The sequence below is a fragment of the Pelodiscus sinensis genome, chromosome 18 (genome assembly GCF_049634645.1).
Source record: "Pelodiscus sinensis isolate JC-2024 chromosome 18, ASM4963464v1, whole genome shotgun sequence".
Classification (NCBI taxonomy): Eukaryota; Metazoa; Chordata; order Testudines; family Trionychidae; genus Pelodiscus; species Pelodiscus sinensis.
In genome coordinates, this window is record NC_134728.1 from 20,060,010 (window position 1) to 20,086,645 (window position 26,636).

Below are 26,636 nucleotides of genomic sequence, written 5' to 3' on the forward strand. Positions count from 1 at the left end.
AAAATGACTTCTCTGCTGCATGGTTTGCTTACTTAGAATTTCCTTCCAGAGAGGTGATGAGAAACCACCTTGAAGTTTGAAATGACCCTCATGCCCGAGGCCACAGTTGTACCAATTAGTAATATCAATAGCCACACCAGTCAGTCCCAAGTCCCAGCATCCCACAATCTGCCCAGACCCCCTGTGCATTTTTCCTCACTCTTGCCACTCAAAGTCTGCAGCAGAACACCAAGGCTAGGTCTAGACTACAAGCCTCTTTCGAAACAGAGCCTCTAGACTACAAGCAGATTTTTTCAAAAAGCAAGCTGCTTTTTTGACAGAGTCTAGATGCTCTCTTTCAAAAAAACACAGTTTGCATTCAATAGCACCTTTTTTCGAAAGAGCACTTTTGAAAAAAGGCGTTAGTCCTCGTAAAATGAGGTTTACCGTGATCGAAAAAACCGCTGCGTTCTTTCAATTTACTTTCAAAAGAACAGGGCTGCAGTCTAGAAGCAGATGAAGTTTTTTTGAAAAAAGGCTACTTTTTTGGAAAAAACCCTGTAGTTTAGACACACCCAAAGGGTCCATTTGGCTACCCACCAGGCCAGCAGCCACCCCTGTGCTGCTACTAGCACTACCAGGAGCAAGTGAAACCAGTGCCTGGGAAAAAAGAGCCATCTCTCTCCAGCCAAACTGGGGAAGGGAACTAGGAGCCGGTTGAACACAGTCTCTGTTCCAGCCAAGCTCTCAGCCAACTCTGGGGTGTACAAAACAAATCATTGCTCAGCAGCGGGGTCTCTCATGGAAGCTCCCTCAGTAGGGCAACCGTGTCCGTGTCCAGCGGGCGCTCCGGCTGGCACTGGAAGGACGGTAGGGACAGCGCCCAGAGGCAGCGGTGGGAGCCAGCGGGCAGCTGGTCCGATTCCTGACGGAAGGGGGAGGAGACCCAGGCGGCCAAGTGAGGGGCTCGGCCGGTCTGTCGGCCAGAAGAGGGTGGCGGGGACCGTGGCAGCAGCTCCTTTCGGCTCGCGGACGGGGTCCCACCATGTGCTGGGCGCTGACTGCCGGGCTGCTGGCGACCGGGCTGCTGCTGCTGCTGCTGCTGCTGGCGGGGCGCGCCCAGCGGACCCGGTGAGTGCCCGGCAGCACCGGAGCCCGGCCGGGGTTGGCGCAGGGCTAGCGGCTTGTGCTGGGGTGGAGGTGGAGGGGGTCCGGGGGTGGGCGCGGGTCCCCCCTCGCCGCGGGCTGCGCACCGCCCGGCTCCAGGGAGCGGTGGCGCCGCGGGTGCCAGGCGGAGCAGCCTCAGGCTCCGAGAGCACGGTGAGGGGCGCAGTCTGGACCGAGGGGCGCAGCGATCCAGCCCTGCGGGTCTGATCGTTGCCGGCCCCGCTCTGGGAGTGGGGTGGCTGCAGGTGGAGGGGTTTGCAGGGGAGCCCCTTCCTCAGCCCGTGCGTCCTTTGGCGGGGTGCGGCGCCAGCCCCGGCTCCCTTTGGTTAACCCGGGGGATCTGTGTCCCCACGTCTGTTCTCCCGAGCCCACTGCTCCCCACGCGCCCTGTCCCCAGTCCCCGCGGAGTTACGGGACGGGGCGGGGGGGGGGGTGCGATATTTTATACGCCAAATGCCACGTCCTCCCGCATCTGGCCTCGGACTCCCTCCTTGTGTAAACCCCCCCCCCCCCAGCCCACTGCAAACCAGCGGGTCCGGCGTCGGGGGCACCGTGCAATGAGGAAAAGGAGACCCGCAGAAACGTGCACACTAGGGACGAAGGGAACCGGGACTCCAGAGAAACGCGAGCCGAGGCGGAGGGCAGAAGGGAGAACAGCAGCTGACAGCTACAGGCAGGATACAGAACAGGTGCAGCACGGGGCCAGCCACGCGTCTAGGGAATGTTGTTTTGTCCTTAATAGTTGTGCGGGATTATGCTAGACAGAAAACACCCGTGTCTTAAACACGCCTCGGAATTACTCTGTGGAGATGAGGGAGGAAGAGTATGACCGAGAGCAATGGCTCCCAACCTGTGGTCCCGGATCCCGCGGGGGCTGCATTGGTACTGTAGGGGGTCCACAAAAAGTTTAAGAAAAGAAAAGTGAGGATCGGGCCCAGCGCGGGATTGGGACTTTCCGCCAGTCAGTTCTGGCCCAGGGCTCAGTGTTGGCGACCGGCCATAGGTGTGCGCCTCTCACCCTCGGGATGGGATCCTCCTGCCTCCAGTTCTGGGTCCTGTGAATGATTGTACCTTCCACCAACAGAAGTTGGTTCGGTACAAGCTGTTACCTTGGATTCCTGGTCTAGAACACTGACAGTCCAAACCCCAAAGGAACTGCAGAAGTAAGGGGGAAAGGATGCAACCTCTGCCCCTGGTATCTCTGTCCTGTCCTTAACATTCTTCCCCTTTGCTGGGTAGACATATCCAAAGATTCAGGCTGGGTTCCTAAGGCCCGAGCTCCAGCCCACGCCCAGACATCTCCACAATAAAACAACCCGGTAGCCCACAGCCTGAAGTTGTTTGACACAGGTCGTGGCAGGTTTTGCTCTGCCGTGCAGACATTCCCTTTGCCATATATATGTTATTTGGCATGCCTAGGCCTAATATGGTAAGTTGCAGATACAATAGTGACAGTGTTAAATCCTAAAATTTCAGCCTTTTGTCAGTTTGCAAGCCCCTTAGGATTGTTTTCATGCAGTTTGGTGTTTCCGTTTAATTTCTTCTTCCATATTAACTATAGTAGGAAGAGAATAAAACCTCAAATTAATATTGTTGTCATCAATACTTAGGTATGCTATTATGCTGTTTAGCCAGCATAAATCTGAGAGGCTTTCACTGAACTAAACAAACAAACAAAAACAAAAAAAACCCTGACACCCCCACAAACCCTTCCTTTGACCTGCTAACTAGTTCTTGCTCCTTTATGACTCAGAATGGTGATCACAGTCCTCTTGTTGGGTTACATCTGTGGAACCCCGGAGGCTTAAAAAGATTGGGACTAGTAACCAGAAAGTCATTTGACCAGATAATACTTTTTGTGTGATGTAATAAAAGAGGGGTGGGGAACTCGGGAACTTCATTTTGGATCTGGCCCGTGGCAAAGCTTGGGACTGACCAGTGGTGTAGCAAAGGGAGGGGCGGGGGGCAGATGCCACTGGGTGCCACACTAGGGGGGGTGCCAATTTAGCTGCCAAAAGTTATGTTGTTGAGTTTGCTCCAGCTGCTGCTGTGCCCCTAAATCTCTGCCGCCTTCTACCTACTCAGCAACGGCTGCCCACAGGTGGCTCATTGTGCCGCATGCTGCAGACCGAAGAGGGGCAGGAAGGGGGTGGGAAGCGGGAAGCATGAGCCAGGGCAGAACAGCCCTGGTGAGTTCTGCCGCACATGCCCCCTGCTCCTGCAACAAATGATTGGGGGTCACAAATTTTGCCTTTGCCCCTGGGTGCATAACCCCCTTGCTACAATACTGCGACTTCCCCCTTCCTCCAGCCTCAGCACGTCCCCTCCCTCTGTGGCTGGAGTGTGAGCACTGGTTCACCCCTCCCCCCCGGCAGAGGAAGCCCTGAACTTTTTGGGAACCTAGTCAGTGAGTTTTGGTTGCGTTCTTGGGGGGGGGGGGAGGGTTTGCTTCTTACTTGTGTGTGGCCCCTAACTCACTTTTTCTGTGGGTCAGTAACCCCTGACCAAAAAAAGGTTCCCGCCCCTGAAAAAAGCATGGTTGAAACAAAGCAAGGTGCTGATGGCAATGTCACACTCATCACCTGCTGGAAAGCAGGAGTTTAAGTGCCAATGGTTACTCAAAAAAAGCAAAAAACCCAGTCGTGTAGCACTTCAAAGACTAACAAGATGGTTTATTAGGTGATGAGAAAGAGACAAGGAAGGAGGAAATTGCTTATTGTCAGAGACAATTAAATGGCTAATCTGACCACTTTGACAAAGTTTGGTCCAGCTGCTGGGCGCCCCTATCTCTGCCGCCTTCCACCCATTCGGCGGGGGCTGCTCACAGTGACTGGTCAGTCACTTCTCCAGAGAATCAGTTCTCACGAATCAGACATCAGACATCTGCATACAGAAAAACCTGTTAGCCAACATTTTAATCAAGTTGGCCATTCCCTTAAAGACCTGAAAACATGCCTCTTTACTGCAAAGAGACTTTAACACCAGATTACAGAGAGAGCCTTCAGAACTTTTATTTATACCAACATTCGACGTGCTGGAAATGGGCCTTAATTTAGGTAATTACCTTTCACATTACAAAGACAGCCTCCCCACCTTTTGAAGCAAAATGCAGGACAATGTAGCACTTTAAAGACTAACAAGATGGTTTATTAGATGATGAGCTTTCGTGGGCCAGACCCACTTCCTCAGATCAAATAGTGGAAGAAAGTAGTCAGTATCCTTTGGTTGTGACTACTTTCTTCCACTATTTGATCTGAGGAAGTGGGTCTGGCCCACGAAAGCTCATCATCTAATAAACCATCTTGTTAGTCTTTAAAGTGCTACATAGTCCTGTATTTTGCTTCAACTACCCCAGACTAACACGGCTACATTTCTATCACTCTTCCCCACCTTTTGATATTCGTAGTACTCCAGATTAGCCACTTAATTGCTTCCTAAAATAAGCAATTTCCTCCTTTCATGTCTCTTCCTTGTTCCCTTGCCCCCACCTTCTGTAGCTAATTCATTACTGTATAATTTGTTTACCCCATTGTAACCCTTTTGTTATGTAATGGCCATGCCATTTTACTTTCAGAATATGTTCTGAAGAAGCGGGTCTGCCCCACCAAAACTCATCACCTAATAAACCATTTTGTTAGTGTTTAAAGTGCTACATGACTGCTTTTTTTGGAAAAGTAACAGAGAGGTAGCCATGTTAGTCTGATCGAGGTAAAACAAAAAAAGCAGTCATGTAGCACTTTAAAGACTAACAAGAAGATTTATTAGGCGATGAGCTTTCGTGGGGCAGACCCCCTTCTTTATAACATATTCTGAAAGTGAAATGGGATGACCATTATATCGCAGAGAGATGCAATGAAAAAGTAGACAGATCAGCTACATAGAATAGAAGATAGGGGCGAGGGGACGAGGCAGAGACAAGGAAGGAGGAAAGTGCTTATAGTAAAAGTCAATTAAGTGGCAAATCTGGAGTTACTGTCTTTGTGGGGAGGCTGTCTTTGTAATGTGTAAGTTAATTATCATCTAAATTAAGGCCCATTCACAATTATCTTACACATTACAAAGATAGCCTGCTCACCTTTTGAAACAAAAGACAGGACTATGTAATATTTGTAAGACTAACAAGATGGTTTATTAGGTGATGAGCTTTCGTGGGCCAGACCCACTTCCTCAGATCTGTGCATGAAAAAACTTGCACTGATCCAGACATATGGTCATGCCAATTTTCTTCCACAACTTGATCTGAGGAAGTGGATCTGACCCACAAAAGCTCATCACCTAATAAACCATCTTGTTAGTCTCTAAAGTGCTGCATAGTCCTGTCTTTTGTTTCAGCAAGACCAGACTAACAGGGCTACATCTCTATTACTATTTCACACCTTTTGATATTCATAGTAACTCCAGATTAGCCACTTAATTGACTTTTACAATAAGCAGTTTCCTCCTTCTTTGTCTCTTCCTCATCCCCTCATCCCTATCTTCTAGTCTATGTAGCTGATTTGTTTACTTCTTCATAGTATCCCTCTGCTATATAATGGTCCTGCCATTTCACTTTCAGAATATGATCTGAAGAAGTGGGTCTGCCCCAAGATCATCACCTAATAAACCCTCTTGTTAGTCTCTAAAGTGCTACATGGCTGCTTTTTTTGTTTTACCAAGATCAGACTAACACAGCTACCTCTCTGTTACTTTTCATCATGCAATGGTTACTCAGGAACTGTAGGACAATCCTTCCACAGCGGTTAAGAGCTTTTACTGATCTTTTTTCCAGGCTACCAAATGAACCTCCACTTGATAGAGGCTTTGTTCCACGGCTGGGACATGCTATGGAATTTGGAAAAGATGCTGCCAGCTTCCTTTCTAAAATGAAGCAAAAACATGGCGATATTTTCACAGTAGGTGCCAGCTGTAAATTGTCTGCGCTGCTGGGGTTTAACTCTTGCGCAGGGTACAGCTCAGCCACTCAACCAAACGTAGCTTAGAAAGCTTTATGAAGCAGCTTTGATTGTACATCACAGACATGCACCGATCTCTACCTTCTCCCGTCTCTCCTGGCCGCTCGGCCACTGCCTTCCCCCAGCTACGCTAAGCCAGCTAGCAGCTGCTTTTAAACCAAACCATGCATGAGTGGCTTGATTTTCAAAAGGCATTAACATCACTTTGCATCCGTACCACAGAGCAACTTCATTTTTCATAGTAACTCATTTTCTTCATACGTGAATTAGACTATTTGTGTCATCAGTCCATTTTGCCCCCTGGAGGGACCAAAACTTGATGCTTGAGAAGAAGGCCGATTGGGAAGGATGGAGAAATGACCTTAATATGATTGAAGTCAGTGGGAGTTTTTCCTAAGTGAGAAGTGCAGGTTGGGTCCTTTAACTTATTCAACTGCTGGGGAGTGTTCAGAGTCAAAAAAATTTAGTCCTCAAGAATCCCAAGTCCAGATGTGCAGCTAGCAGTAACCTGGTATGTTGCCATTGTGAACAATGAGTTTCTGTGTTTCCTTGGGAGCTGCCAGATGAACACTGCTCTTTATTGACTGAAGAAAGCGTTCAGGCCATTAAATATGCAGTCAAAGTAACATTTTGGAATGATTTGCAGAATACTCCACCTCATCTGGTGTAAGTCAGGGGCCCTCCGTTGATACTAGTTTGTACCAGCTGAGGATATTATGTACCCATCTGGGACTAACAAAGCAAAAGGTCTGTGTCTGAGCATTGGACTTATTACTGCAGATTTTGGCTTAGCATTTGTCCCATTGTCCTGCAACATTTCACATTTTCAATGTGTTATTGTATTCATCGAACTAATGGACCTATGATCTTTGTATTGTGGATTGTTTTGCTTCTGTAGATCCAGGTGGCTGGGAAATTTATCACCATCTTGCTGGACCCTCACTCGTACGATTCGGTGCTTTGGGAATCAAGTGGCAAACTAGATTTCAACAAATATGCACGCATTTTAATGGATCGGATGTTTGATGTCAAACTGCCTGATTATGACCCCAGTGAGGAAAAGGTCAGGCTGAGAGCGTGAGTATGCTACAAAGGAAAATTTGTGCCAATGTCTCCACATTGTTTTGGGAAATGATTATTTCCCAGTGAGCGAGCCATGCAGTTCCACTATGGAGGTGACATTGCTGGTGTCCAGGACAGGAATATTAACTACTGTGTAAGTACAAAGCAGAATGAAAGAGGAAAAGACTTGATGTCTATCTAGATTTTCCTAGTGAGCCATTGAACTGTCCTAGATTCCTGGCTTCTAAATACTAGAGATAGATGTACTAGGAACATGGAGAGATCCCTTCCCATCTTTCTTAACTTTACAAAGAAATAGCTGATAATAGCACTAGTGGGTTTAAAATGTAATGTGGTGCGGCAGAAAAAAAGGCTAAGATTGTTTGGGGTTGCACACGCAAAGCAGGGAGGTAATAATGCCACTGTCTGTGGCTCTGTAGAGGTCATGCCGGGATCAGGGCAGGGTTGACTAAAAGGTAGAGCCAATTGTTTGACTACACTTATGGTCTATTTTTAAGAATATTTAAGCCCAAATGACTGAATGTAGCCAAATTCACTGTCTAAAGATAGACCAGTATAACACAAAACGTCAAACACTACATAGGGCAGGTCTACACGAGTGGCTCCCTAACCTTTTTTATACTGTGGACCGGCAAATCCATTCACAAGCTGTTGACAGACTGGTAACATTTTATTTGCATATTTGCATATTCATTATGCAAAATGAATATGTGAATATACAAATAAAACATTACTGGTCTGCCAAAAGCCCCTGCCCCCAGAGCCACTGCGAACAGCTGGCTTCAGTACTGGCAGTTGCCACATGGTGGGCAGCTGCCACAGCTGAAGCTGGCTGTTTGCAGCAGCTTTCAGGGATTGCACTGGGGTACATCCAGGCTCCCTGAGCCCCCCAGTGGCAACCCAAACCCCTAGAACCTCCACCCCTCCACTACCGCCCAGCGCCAGCCACTGACCTCAGAGTCCCTTGCACCCAACCCCCCCAGGGCCAGCCTCCTATTCTCAGAGCACTCCAGTGCCAGCCCCCGCCCCTTTGAGCCCCGCACCTCCAGGCCTCCCAGTGCCAACCTCCTGTTTCCAGAGCCCCGCTGCACCCCGCCCCCCCAGAGCCCCATCCAGTGCCAGTCCCCAGTTCCCAATATTAGCCCCATCTCCAGATCCCCCCAGTGCCAGCCCTGACCCTATAGCCCCCCCACTGCTAACCCCACCCCCAGAGCTGCGCAGCGCCAGCTCCCCACTCCTTAGAGTTCCCCAGTTCTAACCCTGCCCCCAGAGATCCCCAGGGCCAGCCACCCCCAAAGCCTCCCAGTACTAGCCTTGCCCCCAATGCCTGCCCCCCCCCCCCCAGCCCCGGTTAAGTCACCTGGGTTATATCTTGGAACAAATCTCACTTGTGTATCAGTCTCTGCTTCAGGCAGCAAATGTCTTGTTGACCATCCGTGCTGACTCTGGCTGGCACAGGCCACAGCGATGCACGATGGGTGTGTGGAAGGAAAGGACACAGGGAGTTCCAGCAGGGTCTCTCTCTCCAGAGTACTAAAGAGAATGCTCGACGTAATGGCCAGCAGATGGGCGTGTGCCAGTCGGGACCAGTGGCAGTGCCTCTATCAGCCAGAAGCACTAGCCAGCAGCAGAGGAGCTGCACTTTGCGCCTGCTCAGAATAGTAGCAAAGTGGGCTCCACAAAGCAGTGTCCTAACCTGTTTCACAGTGACTGGCCCTGGACATCAGATTCACAGGGTAGAGCCAACACCAGGAAAGGTTTCTGGTCTCTCCTGCTAGCCGGAGCAAGATTTAGACCTTACAAACGCCTTAGCTCCACAACACTTGGACTCCAGCAAATATTGTCACAGCCCTAAAGCCAGTAAAAATCATCCTGAAGCAATTACAGTTACTCAGCAGGACATACTAACAAGCAGCAGAGCTCTGGGGCTATCATTATTTTAGTCTTCCTGGGAATTGTTTTTACATTGAATATTTTAAGGTATGAGAGACATTTAATCACATGTTGTGGTGTGACAGCATGAGACATGTTTAAAGCCTTTCAGTAAAAGAAGGGGAAGCAACCTGGCTGGAAATAAATACGCAGACTACATAGTTTACTTTGGTAAACAAAGCCCCCAGGAGAATGTATGACTGATGGTGCACCGGCCGCGTGCGGGAAAGCAATGAAAGATCATGTTTATACTCGAATGGCATAAAAATGGGACAGTCTGTGGTTTGACTTCTGGGAAGCTCTCTTGCTTTGCCAATAGATGCAGCACACGGCGGCGACATGCATGGCTCAAAATAGCTTGGAGGGGCACTCTTCCTTCAGATTCTTTGTTTGGGGATGGAAGTTTGAAGGTCTGGGAAAAGTTGACGGGAATACTGCTGGCATGGAATCCTCAGGCAAACATCACCCTCTAATCCAGGGGGGCTCGTCTACCCTGGCCCCTTTTCCGAAAGGGGCATGCTAATTTCACAGGTCGTAATAGGGAAATCCGCGGGGGATTTAAATATCCCCCGCGGCATTTAAATAAAAATGTCCGCCGCTTTTTTCCGGCTTTTAGAAAAGCCGGAAAAGAGCGTCTACACTGGCCCCGATCCTCCGGAAAAAAGCCCTTTTCCGGAGGATCTCTTATTCCTACTTCAAAGTAGGAATAAGAGATCCTCCGGAAAAGGGCTTTTTTCCGGAGGATCGGGGCCAGTGTAGACGCTCTTTTCCGGCTTTTCTAAAAGCCGGAAAAAAGCGGCGGACATTTTTATTTAAATGCCGCGGGGGATATTTAAATCCCCCGCGGATTTCCCTATTACGACCTGTGAAATTAGCATGCCCCTTTCGGAAAAGGGGCCAGTGTAGACGTAGCCGGGGTGGCCAACCAGTTAGACACCGAGGGTGTGTCTAGACTACACCTCTCTGTCGACAGAGGGATGCAAATCAAGCACGTCGAAATTGCTAATGAAGCAGGGATTTAAATATCCCACGCTTCATTAGCATAAACATGGCAGCTGCTTTTTTCTGAAACGGAGCTTTTTCGAAAAAAACCCCAAACAAACAGCAGTCTAGATGCGGATCTGTTGAAAATAAACCCTTTTTGAAAGATTATTTAAACCTCATTTATTGTGGAATACAGGATCTGTCAAAAAAGGGTTTATTTTCAACAGATCTGCATCTAGACTGCCGTTTTTTTTCCGAAAAAGTTCTGTTTCGAAAAAAAGCAGCAGCCATGCTAATGAAGTACGAGATCAGAGCATCATAGAATCATAGAATACTAGGACTGGAAGGGACCTCGAGAGGTCATCGAGTCCAGTCCCCTGCCCTCATGCGAGGACCAAATACTGTCTAGACCATCCCTGATAGACATTTATCTAACCTACTCTTAAATATCTCCACAGATGGAGATTCCACAACCTCCCTGGGCAATTTATTCCAGTGTTTGACTACCCTGACAGTTAGGAACTTTTTCCTAATGTCCAACCTAAACCTCCCTTGCTGCAGTTTAAGCCCCTTGCTTCTTGTTCTATCCCCAGAGGCCAAGATGAACAAGTTTTCTCCCTCCTCCTTATGACACCCTTTTAGATATCTGAAAACTGCTATCATGTCCCCCCTCAATCTTCTCTTTTCTAAACAAAACAAACCCAATTCCTTCAGTCTTCCCTCATAGGTCATGTTCTCTAGACCTTTAATCATTCTCGTTGCTCTTCTCTGGACCCTCTCCAATTTCTCCACATCTTTCTTGAAATGCGGTACCCATAACTGGACACACTACTCCAACTGAGGTCTAACCAGCACAGAGTAGAGCGGAAGAATGACTTCTCATGTCTTGCTCACAACACACCTGTTAATGCATCCCAGAATCATGTTTGCTTTTTTTGCCACAGCATCACACTGCTGACTCATATTCAACTTGTGGTCCACTATAACCCCTAGATCCCTTTCTTCCAGGGGCGGATAAGTTTTGCGGGGCCCAGGGCAGCACAATTTCACGGGGTCCCCCTTTGGAGAAAAAATAGGAGAAGGTGTCAAATGCGCAGATTGAAGGCTATTTTCGTATTACATGTGAATTGGGTAAATTTGGTAAAAACTTAATTTAGTTGGATAATTTTTTATTTTAATTATATTGTAATTCATTCTTAAACAAAATTCTGCATTAATAATTAAACATTTTCGTTCGCATTTAAGTCTGTTATAGCTCTCTAACTCTTTTGGCAGCTGGGTCTCTAACAGCCGGTGGGAAAAGGCTTCTTCCCAGCATCAGCCCCTTCTCCAGACCCAGGCACTGGAGCAGCGAGGCGCCCGGGGAGCAGGGAAATCCTGACCCAGTTTAGAAGGGGCTGGCTGCTGTGTCTGAGCCAGCAGCCTCCCAGGAGCCTGCAGAGCAGCTGGAAGGAAAGGAGATGGCACCTCAGGCTCCACGCAGGGTCAGAGGAGGAGCCATAGAGGCTGCCCCGACTGCCCCCTGCCGAGAAAGGCTGACACTGTAGCCCCTACCCCCCCCCCCCAGGAGTGGCCCAATGCAGCCTGATGCTGCTCAGCTTGTGGGCTGGCTCCCTTCTGGTTGGGGGCAACTGCGTGGCTCAGTCGCCCTGTATCCACACCAAGGCAGCTGTGTGGGTCCCCGGTGCCCGGCTGCTCTGGCGCATTGCTCTACGACTGGGTGCCAGGGGCAGGAATGGAACAGCCCCCGATGACCAGCCCTCACCCAGGCACAGACCAGCTAGTGTGGGGCTCACGGGGCTCCCCCACACTGAGACCATCTCTTCCCGTGCTGAGGCAGAGGACTCTAGCTGCAGGATCCGGCGGCAGCTGGGAGGCAGGAGATGTGGGGTGGGGCGGGGCCAGGCACAGCGCCGCGTTGCAGGCTCCTGCGCCTCTTAGGAGAGTCACCCCCAGGGCCGGGCTGCAGAAGCTGCCGCTTTATTCTTATTTACTCTTTCAAGGAGTTGGTCTGGTGTCTGGGTCTGCGGAGCTAGGGAAAGGCACGTCACGGTACCCACCCGCCAGCAGAGACCCCCCAGAGTGCCTGCAGGCCGGCCGGGCTGCTCTAGAGACAGAACTGCAGACGCTGGGGGGACACTCTGTGGGACAGGGCCCTAAGAGCGCTGCCCACATACTCCGACATCTCTCTGCCCAGGTCCCACCCGCTCCCAGGATCTCGTGGTTTCCCTGTGTGAAGGCAGCGGCGCCCTCTAGTGGCAAAAGCTAGAAAGTGACCCCGCTGGCACGGGGCCTATGGAAGCGCAGGGCCCGGGGCAGCTGCCCCGCTCGCCCTGCCCTATATCCGCCGCTGCTTTCTGCCATTCTCCTTCCCAGACAGTCGCTTCACATCTGTATATATGAAGCTGATTGTTCCTTCCTAAGTGAAGCACTTTGCATTTGTCTTTATTAAACTTCATCCTATTTACCTCAGACCATTTCTCCAATTTGTCCAGGTCATTTTGAATTATGATCCTATCCTCCAGATTAGTCGCAACCCCTCCCAGCTTGGTATCATCTGCAAACTTAATAAGTGTACTCTCTATCCCAATATCTATATCGTTGATGAAGATATTGAACAGAGCTGGTCCCAAAACAGACCCCTGCGGAACCCCACTTGTTATGCCCTTCCAGCAGGATTGTGAACCATTAATAACTACTCTCTGAGTACGGTTATCCAGCCAGTTATGCACCCACCTTATAGTAGCCCCATCTAAGTTGTATTTACCTAGTTTATTGATAAGAATATCATGCGAGACCGTATCAAATGCCTTACTAAAGTATATATACCACATCCACATCCACCCCTTCTCCCTTATCCACAAGACTCGTTATCCTATTAAAGAAAGCTATCAGATTGGTTTGACATGATTTGTTCTTTACAAATCCATGCTGGCTGTTCCCTATCACCTTGCCACATTCCAAGTGTTTACAGATGATTTCCTTAATTACTTGCTCCATTATCTTCCCTGGCACAGAAGTTAAACTAACTGGTCTATAGTTTCCTGGGTATTTAAATCCCTGCTTCGGGATAGAAGCCACTGAGAGGGAACAAATGATGAACATGGTAATATCATCTAAGTGCCATAGCTGTTTTGTTCTCTTGAGTGGAAAGTGGCTGTTTTAGACTTAGCAAACAAAAGGCCAGTGTGCTATGACATCTAGGGGGATTTTCCTTTAGCAGTAGCCACTGGTCAGATGCGAGGTTTGATTGCAACAATACATTTTTCCGGGGAGGCTACTATATTTCTTATGCTGTACTTCCAATGAGCTAGCATGATACTAGGGCACTGAGTGCTGTTCTTAAAATGAGCAGCCGTTCTTTGTCTGCAGCAAGTCCCAGGCTGACAGTGCACTATGGGGAATGATCCATAATCAGTCCCTGAGTAGTCATTTGAGTAGCACGAAAAGAGCAGTGGGTCCAGTGTGGTTCATGAAGACAAAGAACGGCTGCTCATTGGAAGTACAGCATAAGAAATACAGTAGCCTCCCTGGAAAAATGTATTGTTGCAATCAAACCTCGCATCTGACCAGTGGCTACTGCTAAAGGAAAATCCCCCTAGATGTCATAGCACACTGGCCTTTTGTTTGTTAAGTCTAAAACAGCCACTTTCCACTCAAGAGAACAAAACAGCTATGGCACTTAGATGATATTACCATGTTCATCATTTGTTCCCTCTCAGTGGCTTCTATCCCGAAACACGGATCTAAAGCAAAAATCCACATCCAACCTTCAGCCTCCCCCCCCCCCCCGAAAGCAGGGGAGCATCTGATGGGTGTTAGAGCTCTGCAGCTGGTCTCATTCCCCATAATGGGCAAGAAGAGAATCTGGATCAGGGCTTGCATGTTGTTTCTCTGTGTGGTGCCGTAGTGCCGTGTATTCCCCTTTGCCCAGATCACAGCTGCTTGGCAGTGCACAGTGACGAGGTTCCAACACCCAGGGATGCTCATGCTATAAATAAATGAGACTTGCCCCTAACTACACACTGATTAGGGAGCAGTAAGACTTAATCCATGAAGGAGTTTCACAAAGTAACTTCTGCTCCTCCAGGGCTCTCCAAAACAAGAACCTTCCGTCCCTCACGAAGGCGATGTTCTTCAACCTGCAGACTGTTCTGTTTCCTGACCCAAGCCCATTGAGCCGGCAGTGGGCAGAAGAAGGCTTGTTTCATCTCTCCTATAGTATCATGCTCAGGTGAGTGTCACACTACAGCGCTTTGTCCCTGGGGCCTGGAAGGGGAATGACTTCATAATCAGCTCTCCTCTTTTATTGTTTTCCATTGGGGCTTGTAAAAGGATCACGCTACCCCCGCCATTGGTGGGTTCCCGTCACCCTTTTTATTGTATCCGTCAGATGGTTAAGCATCCCCAAAACAGTCCCGGGCTTCGCCCCCTTGGTCTTAGAGTCACTCTATTTTCTGCTTTGACCTAGAGAGCCGGTCTCATGGATGCGCTTTGCTCTGCCGGGCAGAGTAGCGGGGTTCGGGCCCTCCCTCACTCTGAACCCCGACCCAGGGCCCTAAGGCAGTGACTGCCGGTCCCTGCCTAGCGGATGGGGGTAGTGCCCCTAAACACACCTGCTCACGGGCTACGCGACCCTGCACTGGGCCACTTCCTGCCCCTCCTAGGGGCCAGTCCCCTCCGAGGGCTCTTGCCTCACCCTCGCCTCCTTGGCTCCACGCCTCGCCGTCTGTCCCCCTTCCTTGGCTGCCGGGCGCTGTTTTAAACTCCGTGCTGGCCTGGCTCCCCGGCCTCACCGTGCCTGCGACCCAAGTCATCCCCCCTCCCCCCGTGACGTCATCCGCCCGCGCCACGCTAGCCTCTCCTCCTGGGGCCTTCTCTGGTGGCGCACCATGCTCCCCGCGGCACCGGCCCACGGGTCCACGGCTGGCCCCCGGATTCCTGCAGTGGGCCGACTGCCCGCCCCCCAGGGACTCCTCCAGCCCTCGCCTCAGCCCCCCCGAGTGCGGGGTGGGAGCGCCCCATCACAGGGCTAATTTAAAAAAAAAAGAATGGATTTTCGCACCGGGCTTTAAAGTATAGGGGCTCCCACTGGGGTTAATAAGGAGCAATGGCCCTGTAGCCAATGGCTGTGTCTACATTGGCAAGATTTTGCGCAAGGCCGCTTTATCGCAAAAACTTGCTGCCTGTCTACACTGGCCGCGAGTTCTTGCACAAGAACACTGACGTTCTAATGTAAGAAATCAGGGCTTCTTGCACAAGAACTATGATGCTCCTGCTCAGGAATAAGCCCTCTTGTGCAAGTGTTCTTGTGCAAGAGGCCAGTGTAGACAGGCAACATGGATTTCTTGTGCAAGAAAGCCTGATGGTTAAAATGGCCATCGGAGCTTTCTTGCACAAGAGGGCGTCTACACTGGCACCAGGGGTGGCCCTAGACTAGCTGCCAGCAACTGGTGCCCTAGGCGAACTATGCAATCAGTGCCACCCCTTCCCCCTCCCAACCCCAAGGGCAGATATCAACTGAGGGTTTTGATTCTGTGCTGGCGAGAGGGGGGCTGGGGATGGAGTTCTATTGGCTGGGGGTCAAGGGGCTGGGGATGGGTTAGGGTTCTAATCTCATAGCCTGGAAACCCAAAATTAGTAGAAACTTTTGACCATAACCTTTGTGCCTCAGCTCCCAGTCTGTAAAATGGGGCTCACATAGTGAAGATAAATGAATTAGCATTTGTGAAGGACCCACACTCCTAATGATAAGCTTCATCGAAAAGCCCATGAGGAAATTAATAGTTCTGTCTCCAGAGCAGGGTTTGAATAGTATGCAAAAAATAAAGCCTGCAAACCACACACTGAACAAGGAGGAAAAAAATAAAATGTTGAATAGCTGCTTATTAAGTGAAGACTACTTGCTATATGTGCACTGAATAAGGCAGAGAGCCTGTGGGAAAAATAAATGTGATCATGTAATTAAATGCAGCATAATAATGCATACACATAAGAAGGTGGTGCAAATAAAAGTGGCAGAAGCAACCTTAATTCTAATGTTTCCTGTCTTCTGCGTGCTTCACTTTACAACCCTGTGTGCGTGTGTAATATATAAACCTCAGGGGAGAGGGGACTTTAGTGTGAGCTGGATTAGACTATGTGCTTTTTTGCATATCTTTACTAATCAGATACAACAAATTCTATTTAATGTTGGACTTTCTAAGGGCAAATCTTTCCATGAAAAGTAAAGCAAAACAGATGCAAAATAAAATGTTGAAACTCGATTTACGCCATTATCCTCTGTCTTACAAAGTAACTGTTGTTACATGTTGTGATGGATAGGAGGAGTGCTGGCCAGCACTTGGTGACCAAAGGGTTAAATGCAGGTCACTATGGGTGTTGGCAGGGAGTCAGAAGAACCAATGGGATACAGTGCTGAAATTGCTTGCTCTCTTTGTGGGAGTTTTAAATTAGCAGCTAGAAGCAGCAAGATGAAATAATCAGACAGAATTACCATCCCCACAAGAAATATTGGGCATGGGAATGGACTGGGCCTTGAAGTATGGATCTGTACAGATCGTGAGTAGTGGGAAAATGTATATTTAGTGGCAATCGGGTTATTTGTTTTTTATTTTGCTGTTTGGTTAAACTTCTTTGTGTGAAATCCATGTGCTTCCCTCCCCCATTCACCATATTTAAGCAACAGCCCAAAGAGACTGTTTGTTTGTATTTTGTCTGTTCTTTTCTTAGTCGTTCTATAACACCTAGCAACCAAGTATGCTTCATCAAGTACGCCTTTTCGTTTTGTTAATAAAATCACTTTTCTAAGGCAATGATTTGATTCTTATGTCCTGAAAGGTAACAGGAGGTCTGTGTGTGTGCTTGCCTAGGCTGCGAGGTCAGCTCTCAGGGACACAGTTTGCTTTCTGTGTATTTTGTTTCTTTTTTCAAGCTCTCTTGTGGCAAAAGACTTTGGGGATACCTCTTGGGAAGAATTTCAAGTGTTTCTTCCTGGTTTTCAGGGTTTTAATTAATTCACTTGATGGTGGCAGCCTATTTCCCAGGGGGCAGTATGTCTGTGGTGTGGGGAGTTTTTGTAAGCAGAGCCTAAAGAGGCAAGGTATTTTTAAGATCTCTTGCGGGGCCCTACCTTCTGCACTTGGAGTGCCAGAGCGGGAGACAGCTGAGATACATGTATCATCTAAAAAGGTTCGGCTATATATTGCACAGACCCCTTTAGTTATATATGTTGCACTAGAAGATTTACCTGGCATTGCTCGGGTCCTTAACTGAAAAAAAAGTTTGCTTTTCTTCACTGAAATCATTGTTCTGGGGTGGGGCTGGGGATGAGAGGTTCAGTATGCAGGCTGCTCTGGAGAGGGAGGATTATCCTAGCCCTCGTTCACCACAGCAGCTTGGAGTAAGGTGAGAAGCACCTCTCTATGGCTGCTGCAGCTCCAGCAAGCACAGCCAGGGGGAAGGGTGCATGTCCCCTGGCTGAGGCAGGCCCAGGTTGATCTGCCCCCTGCACTCCCTAGCCAGTGAGGAATGCAGCAAACTGCACTTTCCCCTCATTCCCCAGCAAAGGGGAACAGCCAGCAATATTTCTGTATGAATGGGGGAGGGGAGTTTCAGCTCTCTGCCTTCTCTAAAGGGCTCCTTGGCGGGCTGCCCCAGGAAGAGAGGACTACCCCAACCCTATCTCACCAGAGCAGCTTGGGGCCAGGTGAGAAACACCTGTCTATGGCTGCTGCAGCTCCAGCAGGCACAGCCAGAGGGAGGGATGCATGTCCCCTGGCTGGGTCAGGTCCGGGCTCGTCTACCCCCTCCACTCCCCAGCCAGAAAGAGCAATGCAGCAAACTGTGCACTTTCCCCGCGCTCCCTGAGGAAGAGGAACAGGCAGCAATGTTTCCGTATGAATGGGAGGGAGGGAGCATCAGCCCCCACACCCTCCCTAAAAGGTGCCTGGGTGGTGGGAGGCTTGGCACTGGAGCAGTCCTGGAGTGTGTGTGTGTGTGTGTGTGGTGGTGGTGGGGAGGAAATGCACCCCCAGCCAGCCCCTTTCACCTGCCTGGTGATTCTGTCTCTTTTCTGGTATTGGCAGACAGGATACTGGGCTAAATGGACTTTGGTCTGGCCCAGTATGGCCGTGCTGATGTTCTTATGTTCTGTTTGGTTTTAAGAGAAGCAGTCCCATTCCAGCCACACCCCATTTTCCTGGCACAACCAAACCAAGTTATGATAAGAGGAAGTTGTATACTGAATGTGGTGGTCCTAGCTCCTATCATTGAGGAGGAGTTCTTTCTCAGTGAGAGGTTAGCTCATGATTTCAGAGTTGCCAGGATTTCACCCATTTAAAATACCAATGTATTTCCCCCTTTATCCCAAACAGAGCTGGATACCTGACCCTGTATGGCAATGAAGAAGAAAATTACAGTGATCCTTCCTGCCAAAACAAAGATCGGGCCCATTCTGCGGAGGTCTACAATCAATTTTATAAATTGGACCAGCTGTTAATGAGAGCTGCCCGCTCCATGCTAACTGCAGGTGAGTGCCTGGGGGGTCAGAAAGAACCAGCCACATAGACATGGGGGCCGCATGTTCAAGCATGTTAGGCATGCAATTATACACCTAACTATTAGGGGCAGTTCATGCAATTGCACATGCAAACCAATCCATCTAGTATGTTGCTTGCATGTGCCTCAGACATTTTGTCCCGTTCCAAATACAGCTGGCCATTTGTACTGTGCCTGTACTGTCTGATTTGCACGGACTTCCAGTTCATTTCCAAGTGCAATTGAAAAGTGCCAGCTGTAACCACAGAAGTCCTGAATGGTTATGACCCTCAGTACTTCAGGGACTTGCTCCTTTTCCCCATGAGATACTAAGGCGCTTGAGGTCATCTTTCATTGCAGGAATGGGACCACATGAACCGGCCATTCTGTTTCATTTGTGTGTCCGGCAGTCTAGTGTAGAATGTGGTGATGGGGCAGGGTAGCGAAAGGGCCTTCCGATTCACTCCACACTTCATGGTGTAGCAGAAATAGCAGCCAGATGGGGCTGTACTGCAGTTCTGCCCTGGCAGTTGGTTTTGGCTGAAACTTCCCAGGCTCACATGGAATCCAGTTATTTGGGCTTTCTCCTGGTAAAGAGAATGGCAACCTCATTGGAGAAACAGCATGTCAGCTTGGAGAGGTGGGGCACATGGGTTTGTCCTGAAATGTGCGAGCTATTTGGGCTCAATTCTGAGTTTATAAGTAGCTAATGAGTTTTGAATCGTGGCTGTCTGTCTACACATGGGGCTAAGTGGGGTTTAAGAGCATGCCGACCACAGGCATTTACTCACACAGCTCAGTTCCCAGTGTAGACAAGGCACAGGAGTATCATTTCTAGGAGGGATCTGGTGGCCGTTGAGCCAGCCCCTCATCATGGAAAGGTCTAACTGTCCCTCATTCCCAGCCTTCTTATGGACTTGCTTTTAACCTCTCCTCCCAAGGTCCAGCACTCATGATTAGAGTCTCACTGCGGGGATTGCTGAGAGCACGCGGGAAAGGAGCGTTGCTCAGGAAACCACATGGAAATTAAGTTATTTCGGATGCAAGTGATTTCTGTGCAGGGCCCTATGTTTACATAGGAGCTGTCCTGGAAGAGCAAGTATGGGCAGTAGATGGCACCATTATGGAAGTTTTAAGTTCCATGTCACTTACACTTTAGACCAGGAGTCACTAGAACGGGTCACCTGCAATGGTTCTTGACATTTATTTTAGTAACAAAACCTTTGCCTTTGTTTACATGCAGCGGAAAAGAAGGAAGCTGCCAGCATCAAGGAGCATCTCTGGAAGCTACTGTCTGTAAAAAGACTGAATTCCAAAGCCAACAAAAGCTCTTGGATAGAGAGCTACATGCAGCACCTACAAGAACTGGGAGTGGATGAAGATATGCAATCCAGAGCCATGCTGATGCAGCTCTGGGCCACCCAGGTAAAACCATATTAGCTCTTTCAGAGCAATCATAAGATGGAACGAATGCTAGAAATTGCCTTAGGACTTTCAATAATAATACTGATACCATTAGAGAGACTGTGATGCCACTGGAAAAATACCGAAGAAATTATAGCTGCATGGGGAAAATGCCTGCATGATTTAAAGTAATATTGTGGCACAACCAGGATCAAGCTGGGAACATCCTTGTGATAATTTTGAATGGCAAAACAGCAGTGAGAATAGAACACTGAGAGTACGTCTACACAGCAGCAGTATTTCGGAATAATTGGTGTTATTCCGAAATAACATAGTGCGTATCTGCAGTACAAGTCTTATTTCAGAATAATGTCGAGCTTGGAAGACTTCTTACTCTGACTCATGGTAACCCTCATTTCACGAGGAGTAAGGGAAGTTGAAGAAACGGTGTTCTTCCTTCGACTTCCTGCTGTGTAGGCAGCGCCAACCCCCTAATTAAGCTATTTTGACTTAAGCTATGCAATTGATGTAGCTGAAGTTGCGTGCTTAATTCAACTTTTAGCCTTGCTGCGTAAACATACCCTTAACTTCCTTCTTTGAAATCACAGCTCTACTCCACTTGAGAGACAGGAGACTCATAGGATTGCTAGCAGTGTCGGATCTGACACACTAAGCAGAGCAATTCTGATTCCATCCAGTTGAGGGCAGTGGTGAGCTAGGTCTAGTCTGTTTATTACAGAATTTAGTTTCCTAAAGGTAGATAAACACAAAGATACAAGGCCCACTCCTGCAGTGCAGGGACTTGGTTGTGTCCTTCATGTACTGAGTGGCAAATTTCAACTGCAGATTTCAACTTAGATTTCCAGAAACCCTTTGACAAGGTCCATCACCAAAGGCTCTTAAGTAAAGTAAGTTGTCATGGGATAAGAGTGAAGGTCTTCTCATGGATTGATAACTGGTTAAAAGACAGGAAACAAAAGACAGAAATAAATGGCCAATTTTCAGAATGGAGAGAGATGTCCCCCAAGGGTCCGTACCAGTTCTATTCAATCTATTTATAAATGATCTGAAGAAAGTGGTAAATAGTGAGGTGGCAAACTTTGCAGATGATACTAAACTGCTCAAGACAGTTAAGACTAAAGCAGACTGTGAAGAGCTTCAAAAAGATCTCACAAAACTAAGTGATTGGCAACAAAATGGTAAATGAAATTTAATGTGGGTAAATGTAAAGTAATGTACATTGGAAAATATAATCCCAAATATTCATACATTATGATGGGGACTAATTTAGCTACAACTACACAAGAGAGAGATCTTGGAGTCATTGTGGATAGTTCTCTAAAAACATCCACTCAGTGTGCAGCAGCAGTAAAAAAAGCAAACAGAATGTTAGGAATCATTTTAAAAGGGATAGAGAATAAAACAGAGAATATCTTATTTCCTCTATATAAAACCACGGTACGCCCACATCTTGAATACTAAATACAGATGTGGTCACCTCATCTCAAAAAAAGATATATTGGCATTGGAAAAGGTTCAGAAAAGTGCAACAAAAATGATTAGGGGTTTGGAATGGGTCTCGTGTGAAGAGAGATTAAAAATACTGGGATTTTTCAGCTTAGAAAAGAGGAGGCTAAAGGGGGACATGATAGAGGTATATAAAATCATGACTGGTGTGGAAAAAGTGAATAAGGAAAAGTTATTTACTTGCTCCCATAACATAAGAACTAGGGGTCACCAAAATGAATTAATAGGTAGCAGGTTTAAAATAAACAAGAGGAAGTTCTTCTTCACACAGTGCATAGTCAACCTGTGGAACTCCTTGCCTAAGGAGGCTGTGAAGGACAGGACTATAACAGGGCTCAAGAAAGAACTAGATACATTCATGGAGGTTAGATCTATCAATGGCTATTAGTCAGGATGAGTAGAAATGATGTCCCTAGCCTCTGTCAGAGGCTGGGAATGGGTGATGGGAGAGGGATTGCTTGAAGATTCCCTGTCTGTCCACTCCTTGTGGGGCTTCTGGCATTGGCCACTGTGGGCAGACAGGATACTGGGTTAGATGGACCTTTGGTCTGACCCAGTATGGCCGTTCTCATGTTCTTATTGTACGGTCCCATAGCAGATGTTTCAGGGCAGGGAGTGATCATGAGTCCAGCACCATGTCATCTTTAATTCACGTGGGCTACATCTACACTGGCATGAATTTCCGGAAATGCTTAAAACGGAATAGTTTTCCGTTATAAGTATTTCCGGAAAAATAGCGTCTACATTGGCAGGATGTAGCCCTTTTTCCGGAAAAGCGTCTGTGGCCAATGTAGACGTGCTTTTCCGGAAAAAAGCTCCAATCATCATTTTCGCGATCGGGGCTTTTTTGTGGAAAAGACTACTGTGCTGTCTACACTGGCCCTTTTCCAGAACAGTTTTCCGGAAAAAGGACTTTTGCCCGAGCAGGAGCAGCATAGTTTTTCCGAAAAAGCAGCTGATTTCTTACAGTAGATCATCATTGCTTTTCCGGAAATTCAAGGGGCCAGTGTAGACAGCTCGCAGCTTATTCCGGAAAAGCAGCTGCTTTTCCGGAATAAGTGGCCCAGTGTAGACACAGCCTTTGTGTGTGATCCTTGATTGTTCTGAGGCCCTTTCACAGAGCTGCAGTACCCATGCCCAGCTAAGTGAATGGTAAATGCTATGACACGTTAGCCTTGATTTTCCCTTGTTTTTACAGAATTAGGCCTGGGGCTTTTGCATATGATCACTTACCTGCTGGGTGGCCGACAGTCTTGCCAGGTCCCTGGGCAAGGAAGTGGGAGCCTAGCTCTGAGCTCCTGAAAGGGGCAGAAGAGGCAGGGCTGTGAACAGCCAGCTCTGAGCACTGCCTGGCGCGTGTCATGCTATGCCATGCCCCCCCCAGCCAGCCCTAGGTGCCACCTGGAGTGCACCATGGTGGGTTCTGGCAGCAATTTAAAGGGCCAAAGCACTGGTCACCATGCTGCTGCAGTATTGACAGTAGTGGCCAGGACCTCCGGCCAGTTTGAATTACAAGGGCCCAGGGCAACTTCCCCCTTGAACCCTCCTTTCGGCAGACCTGTTCATGTGCAATTAGACAAGCCATGTGAATCAAGAATAAATCAGTTCTGTGCATGTACATTCCATGGGGCTAACCCTCAACTGCTGCAAGCGTCATAGCTTCATTGATATCAGTGGAACTGTGATGATTGATACCAGTGGAGGCTCTGCCTCTATCTGTGCATAAGTCCCAGTGTGCAAAGGGGGTGTGTGTGAACCCATTATACACAAGTACCCAGGGATGTCAATGGGATTGCTTTTGTAAGCAGCTCAGTATTGCCAACCCAAAGATTCACAAACCACAAACCAGGGCCCCCAAAGTCATGAGAGTGGCTTAGGAATCAGGGTTTTACAAATAACAAAAGCTGGGTTCTTTTGATTTGCCATCTGGATACGAGGGCTCACATTTTCTTGCTTTTCTCTCCAACCACAAGGGCTGAAAAAAAATTAAAAATAAAATGAAAGGTCAGATTTTCATGTAAGGAAGTGAATCCAGGAGCGGTCGCTTTAAGAAATCCCTCAAATACTGTGAGATGTACAATAAAATCAAGAGAGTTGCTAACACTACTGCTCACTGATGTAAGGAGTTCACACAATTCGCTCCTCTATGTGCACATTTCCTCAGGCACCTGCTGGGTAGTACATAACGTCAGTCACCTCTAGGGGGTGACGTGTGCCTCATTTTACACAATGCATTTGTGTCCTTGGCCAAGGTGCTGCTTTCCCAGGAGAAGTAACGCATACTGTCTGGGATGGATGGCAGATGACAGTCTATCCCTAGGCATTTTCAGTTCATATTCGATCACATCTGTATTCCTGACCTTTTCTAAGTAACAGTCGTTTCAGGCTCTCTAAAAAAAACCACCCTGTATGTGACCTTAAAGTGTGAGGGAGCATTTTCACATCTCAGATCCAGAAATTTTACTGGAAACATTCAAACAGGCAATGCTTCAGATAAGAATAAGGGGGGAAAAAATCCATGCTCAGGAGTGTAAGAAGTGGGTTATGCCCACAAAAGTTCATGATATCATCTATATGTTTTATTAGTCTTTAAGATGCTGCTAGACTATTCATTGTTTTTTTAAGTTGTTTCTTTATGACACACAGAAGAGTTATAAAGCAAGTTTTAATATGGGTTTAAATCTGAATTTTCAAAAGTGGATACTTTATGCTACTAATTTAAATTTATATTCAGGCACTTAACCAAAGATTCCTGGATATCTACAAAGAGAGGCCACATTTGGAAATGCTGACATCACTGGAGTTATTACACAGGTGTGTAAGCCCTGGTCTACACTAGGAATTTATTTTGAAATAGCTCCCCTTCCCTTGGAATAACAAGGACAGCATCCATACTACCAACCCTGTTATTTCAAAATAAGGGGATGATTATTTCTAACTAATAACTCCCGCTTTCCTTGGGGAATAAGCTTATTTTGAAATAGTGATCTTGGGAGTTATTTTGAAATAACTTATTTCGAAATAATTTCCTAGTGTAGACATACCCTAAGAGTGGAGGATCAGCCTGCCAATTATTTGTAAACAGTGTGCCTCCTGGATAATGCACAGGATTGGGATTTAGGAGACCAAAGCTGTGTTTCTAGCTCTGCCACTGGCCTGCTGAGTGACCTTGGGAAAGTCACTTTAACTGTTCTGTGCCTCAGTTTCCACATCTGTGAAATGGGGGCAGTAATAGTAATCTCTTTGATAAAGTACTTTCAGATCTACCGGTCAAAAGTAAAAAGAGCACGGTATTAATATTATGATATGGTGTATACATTCCTGATAATAATCTCAGTTTATCAAAATGGTTTATTATTTATGGGCCTGATTGAAAATCCATTGAAGTCTCCTTGGATCAGGCCTTATGTCTGTATCTTGGGGCACGTCTACCCAGCAGGGCTAAAGCTGAAATAAGCTACTTAACTTGAGCTACATCGATTGTGTAGCTTAAGTCAAAATAGCTTATTTTGGCTTTTGGCGCTGTTTATACAGCAGGAAGTCCAAGTTAGAGTGCTCTTCCTCCAACTTCCCTTACTCCTCGTAAACTGAGGGTTACAGAAGTAGAAGCAGGAAGTCCTCCAGCTTGACATTATTTCAACATTATGTCAAAATAATTGCTTGTTGTGTAGACATGGACTATGTTATTTTGGAATAACATCAGTTAGGCTATGTCTACACAGCAGCGTTATTTAACACACTGGAGTCCTTGCCTGGGGTCCTGAAACATTATCACAGTATAAATAATGATCGATAATTATGATCATAAAAGTCCCCACTAAGTGAGAGCTCGGGTAGAGTTGACACAGCTGATCCAAAGTGGAAGAGGAAACACACCCCCATGTCAAGCCAGCAGAGTTACTTGATGGCCAGCTCTGAATATTGTCATTCTTTTTAAAGCAATTTGTGATGATTAAATGAAAAGCAAAGTAGCATTGCTGGCCATATGGAGTGCATGTACAGTATAGTCAATCCAAATGAATTTTAAGAGAAAAGTATGTAGCATAAATAATTAACTCTGTTTTGGTAAGTGCAATGACATTTTATCTCACCTAATTTTCAAGCAGGGCAGTTACTTTTGATTAAAATAAAGGCATTTATAAATGTAAGTCAATTACATTTGTATCCGTCGCAAAGGATCAGACATATCGCCACTCAAGTCAAAGAATATTTTGCTAACCCCAAATCCACACTTATAGTCAATTCTTATTAACTAAACTAAAATGTATTAAAAAAATTTTAATAAAATATTTTTAATAAAAGAGAGAGTATTGGTTAAAAGATCAATATACATACAGACATGAGTACAGTTCTGAGATCAGATTCATAGCAGAGAAGGTGAGCTTTGTAGTTGCAAAGAGCTCTTTTAGAATTTAGTCCGTAGGTTATAGTCCAACGTCCAACATCATACTCAGCGGCTATGTCTACACTGCAGAGTTTTTGTGCAAAAAGTTGCAGAGCGTCCACACTACAAGTGCGTTCTTATACAAGAAAAAGTACAGTAAATTGTAAGAACAGGGCTTTTTGTGCAAGAGTTATTCCTCTTTCTACGAGGAATAAGCCTTTTTGCGCAAGAGCTCTTGCGAAAAAAGTTTGTGTGGATGGGCAGCAATGGCATGTGTGGATGGTTACAATAGCCATCAGAGCTTTCTTGCACAAGAGAGCATCCACACTGCGATGGATGCTCTTGCGCAAAAGCACATCTCTTATGCAAAAGCACATGGCAGTGTGGACACGCTCTTGTGCAAGAACGTTTTGCGCAAGATCTCCTCTGCAAAAAGTTCTTGTGCAAGAAGCCTGCAGTGTAGACTTAGCCTAGACTTAGCCAGGGTGCACAAGTTAGGACTCAGACCTCAATCCTTATGGCTTAGGTTTCCCAAACTTTATAAAGACTTACAAACAATAAGTGCCCTGTTGAGCTCTGCATCAATAACTATGATAATAGCCAGGCATTGTCTTTTTACATGGTTAACATCTCTAAGCAAACACTCACAACTAGTACTATTTCTAACCAGGGCCGCCGACGGGGGG

At 47.2% G+C, this 26,636-nt stretch overlaps 1 protein-coding gene across 2 annotated transcripts in view; it reads left to right on the top strand.

Annotated features, from left to right (window-relative positions):
• The first annotated feature begins 891 nt into the window (after window positions 1–891).
• PTGIS (prostaglandin I2 synthase) overlaps window positions 892–26,636 on the top strand; it is a 51,666-nt gene continuing 25,921 nt past the window's right edge. The window contains exons 1-6 of one of the 2 annotated variants that reach the window (XM_075901225.1): window positions 892–1,110; window positions 5,915–6,038; window positions 6,997–7,175; window positions 14,188–14,331; window positions 18,473–18,627; window positions 19,879–20,060. In XM_075901225.1, the coding sequence (XP_075757340.1) occupies window positions 1,025–1,110; window positions 5,915–6,038; window positions 6,997–7,175; window positions 14,188–14,331; window positions 18,473–18,627; window positions 19,879–20,060 (870 nt within the window). In that variant the 5' untranslated portion in view covers window positions 892–1,024. Of the gene's footprint in view, window positions 1,111–1,709; window positions 1,836–5,914; window positions 6,039–6,996; window positions 7,176–14,187; window positions 14,332–18,472; window positions 18,628–19,878; window positions 20,061–26,636 lie in introns of those variants that run through there. The other variant, XM_025189264.2, reaches the window with a different exon arrangement.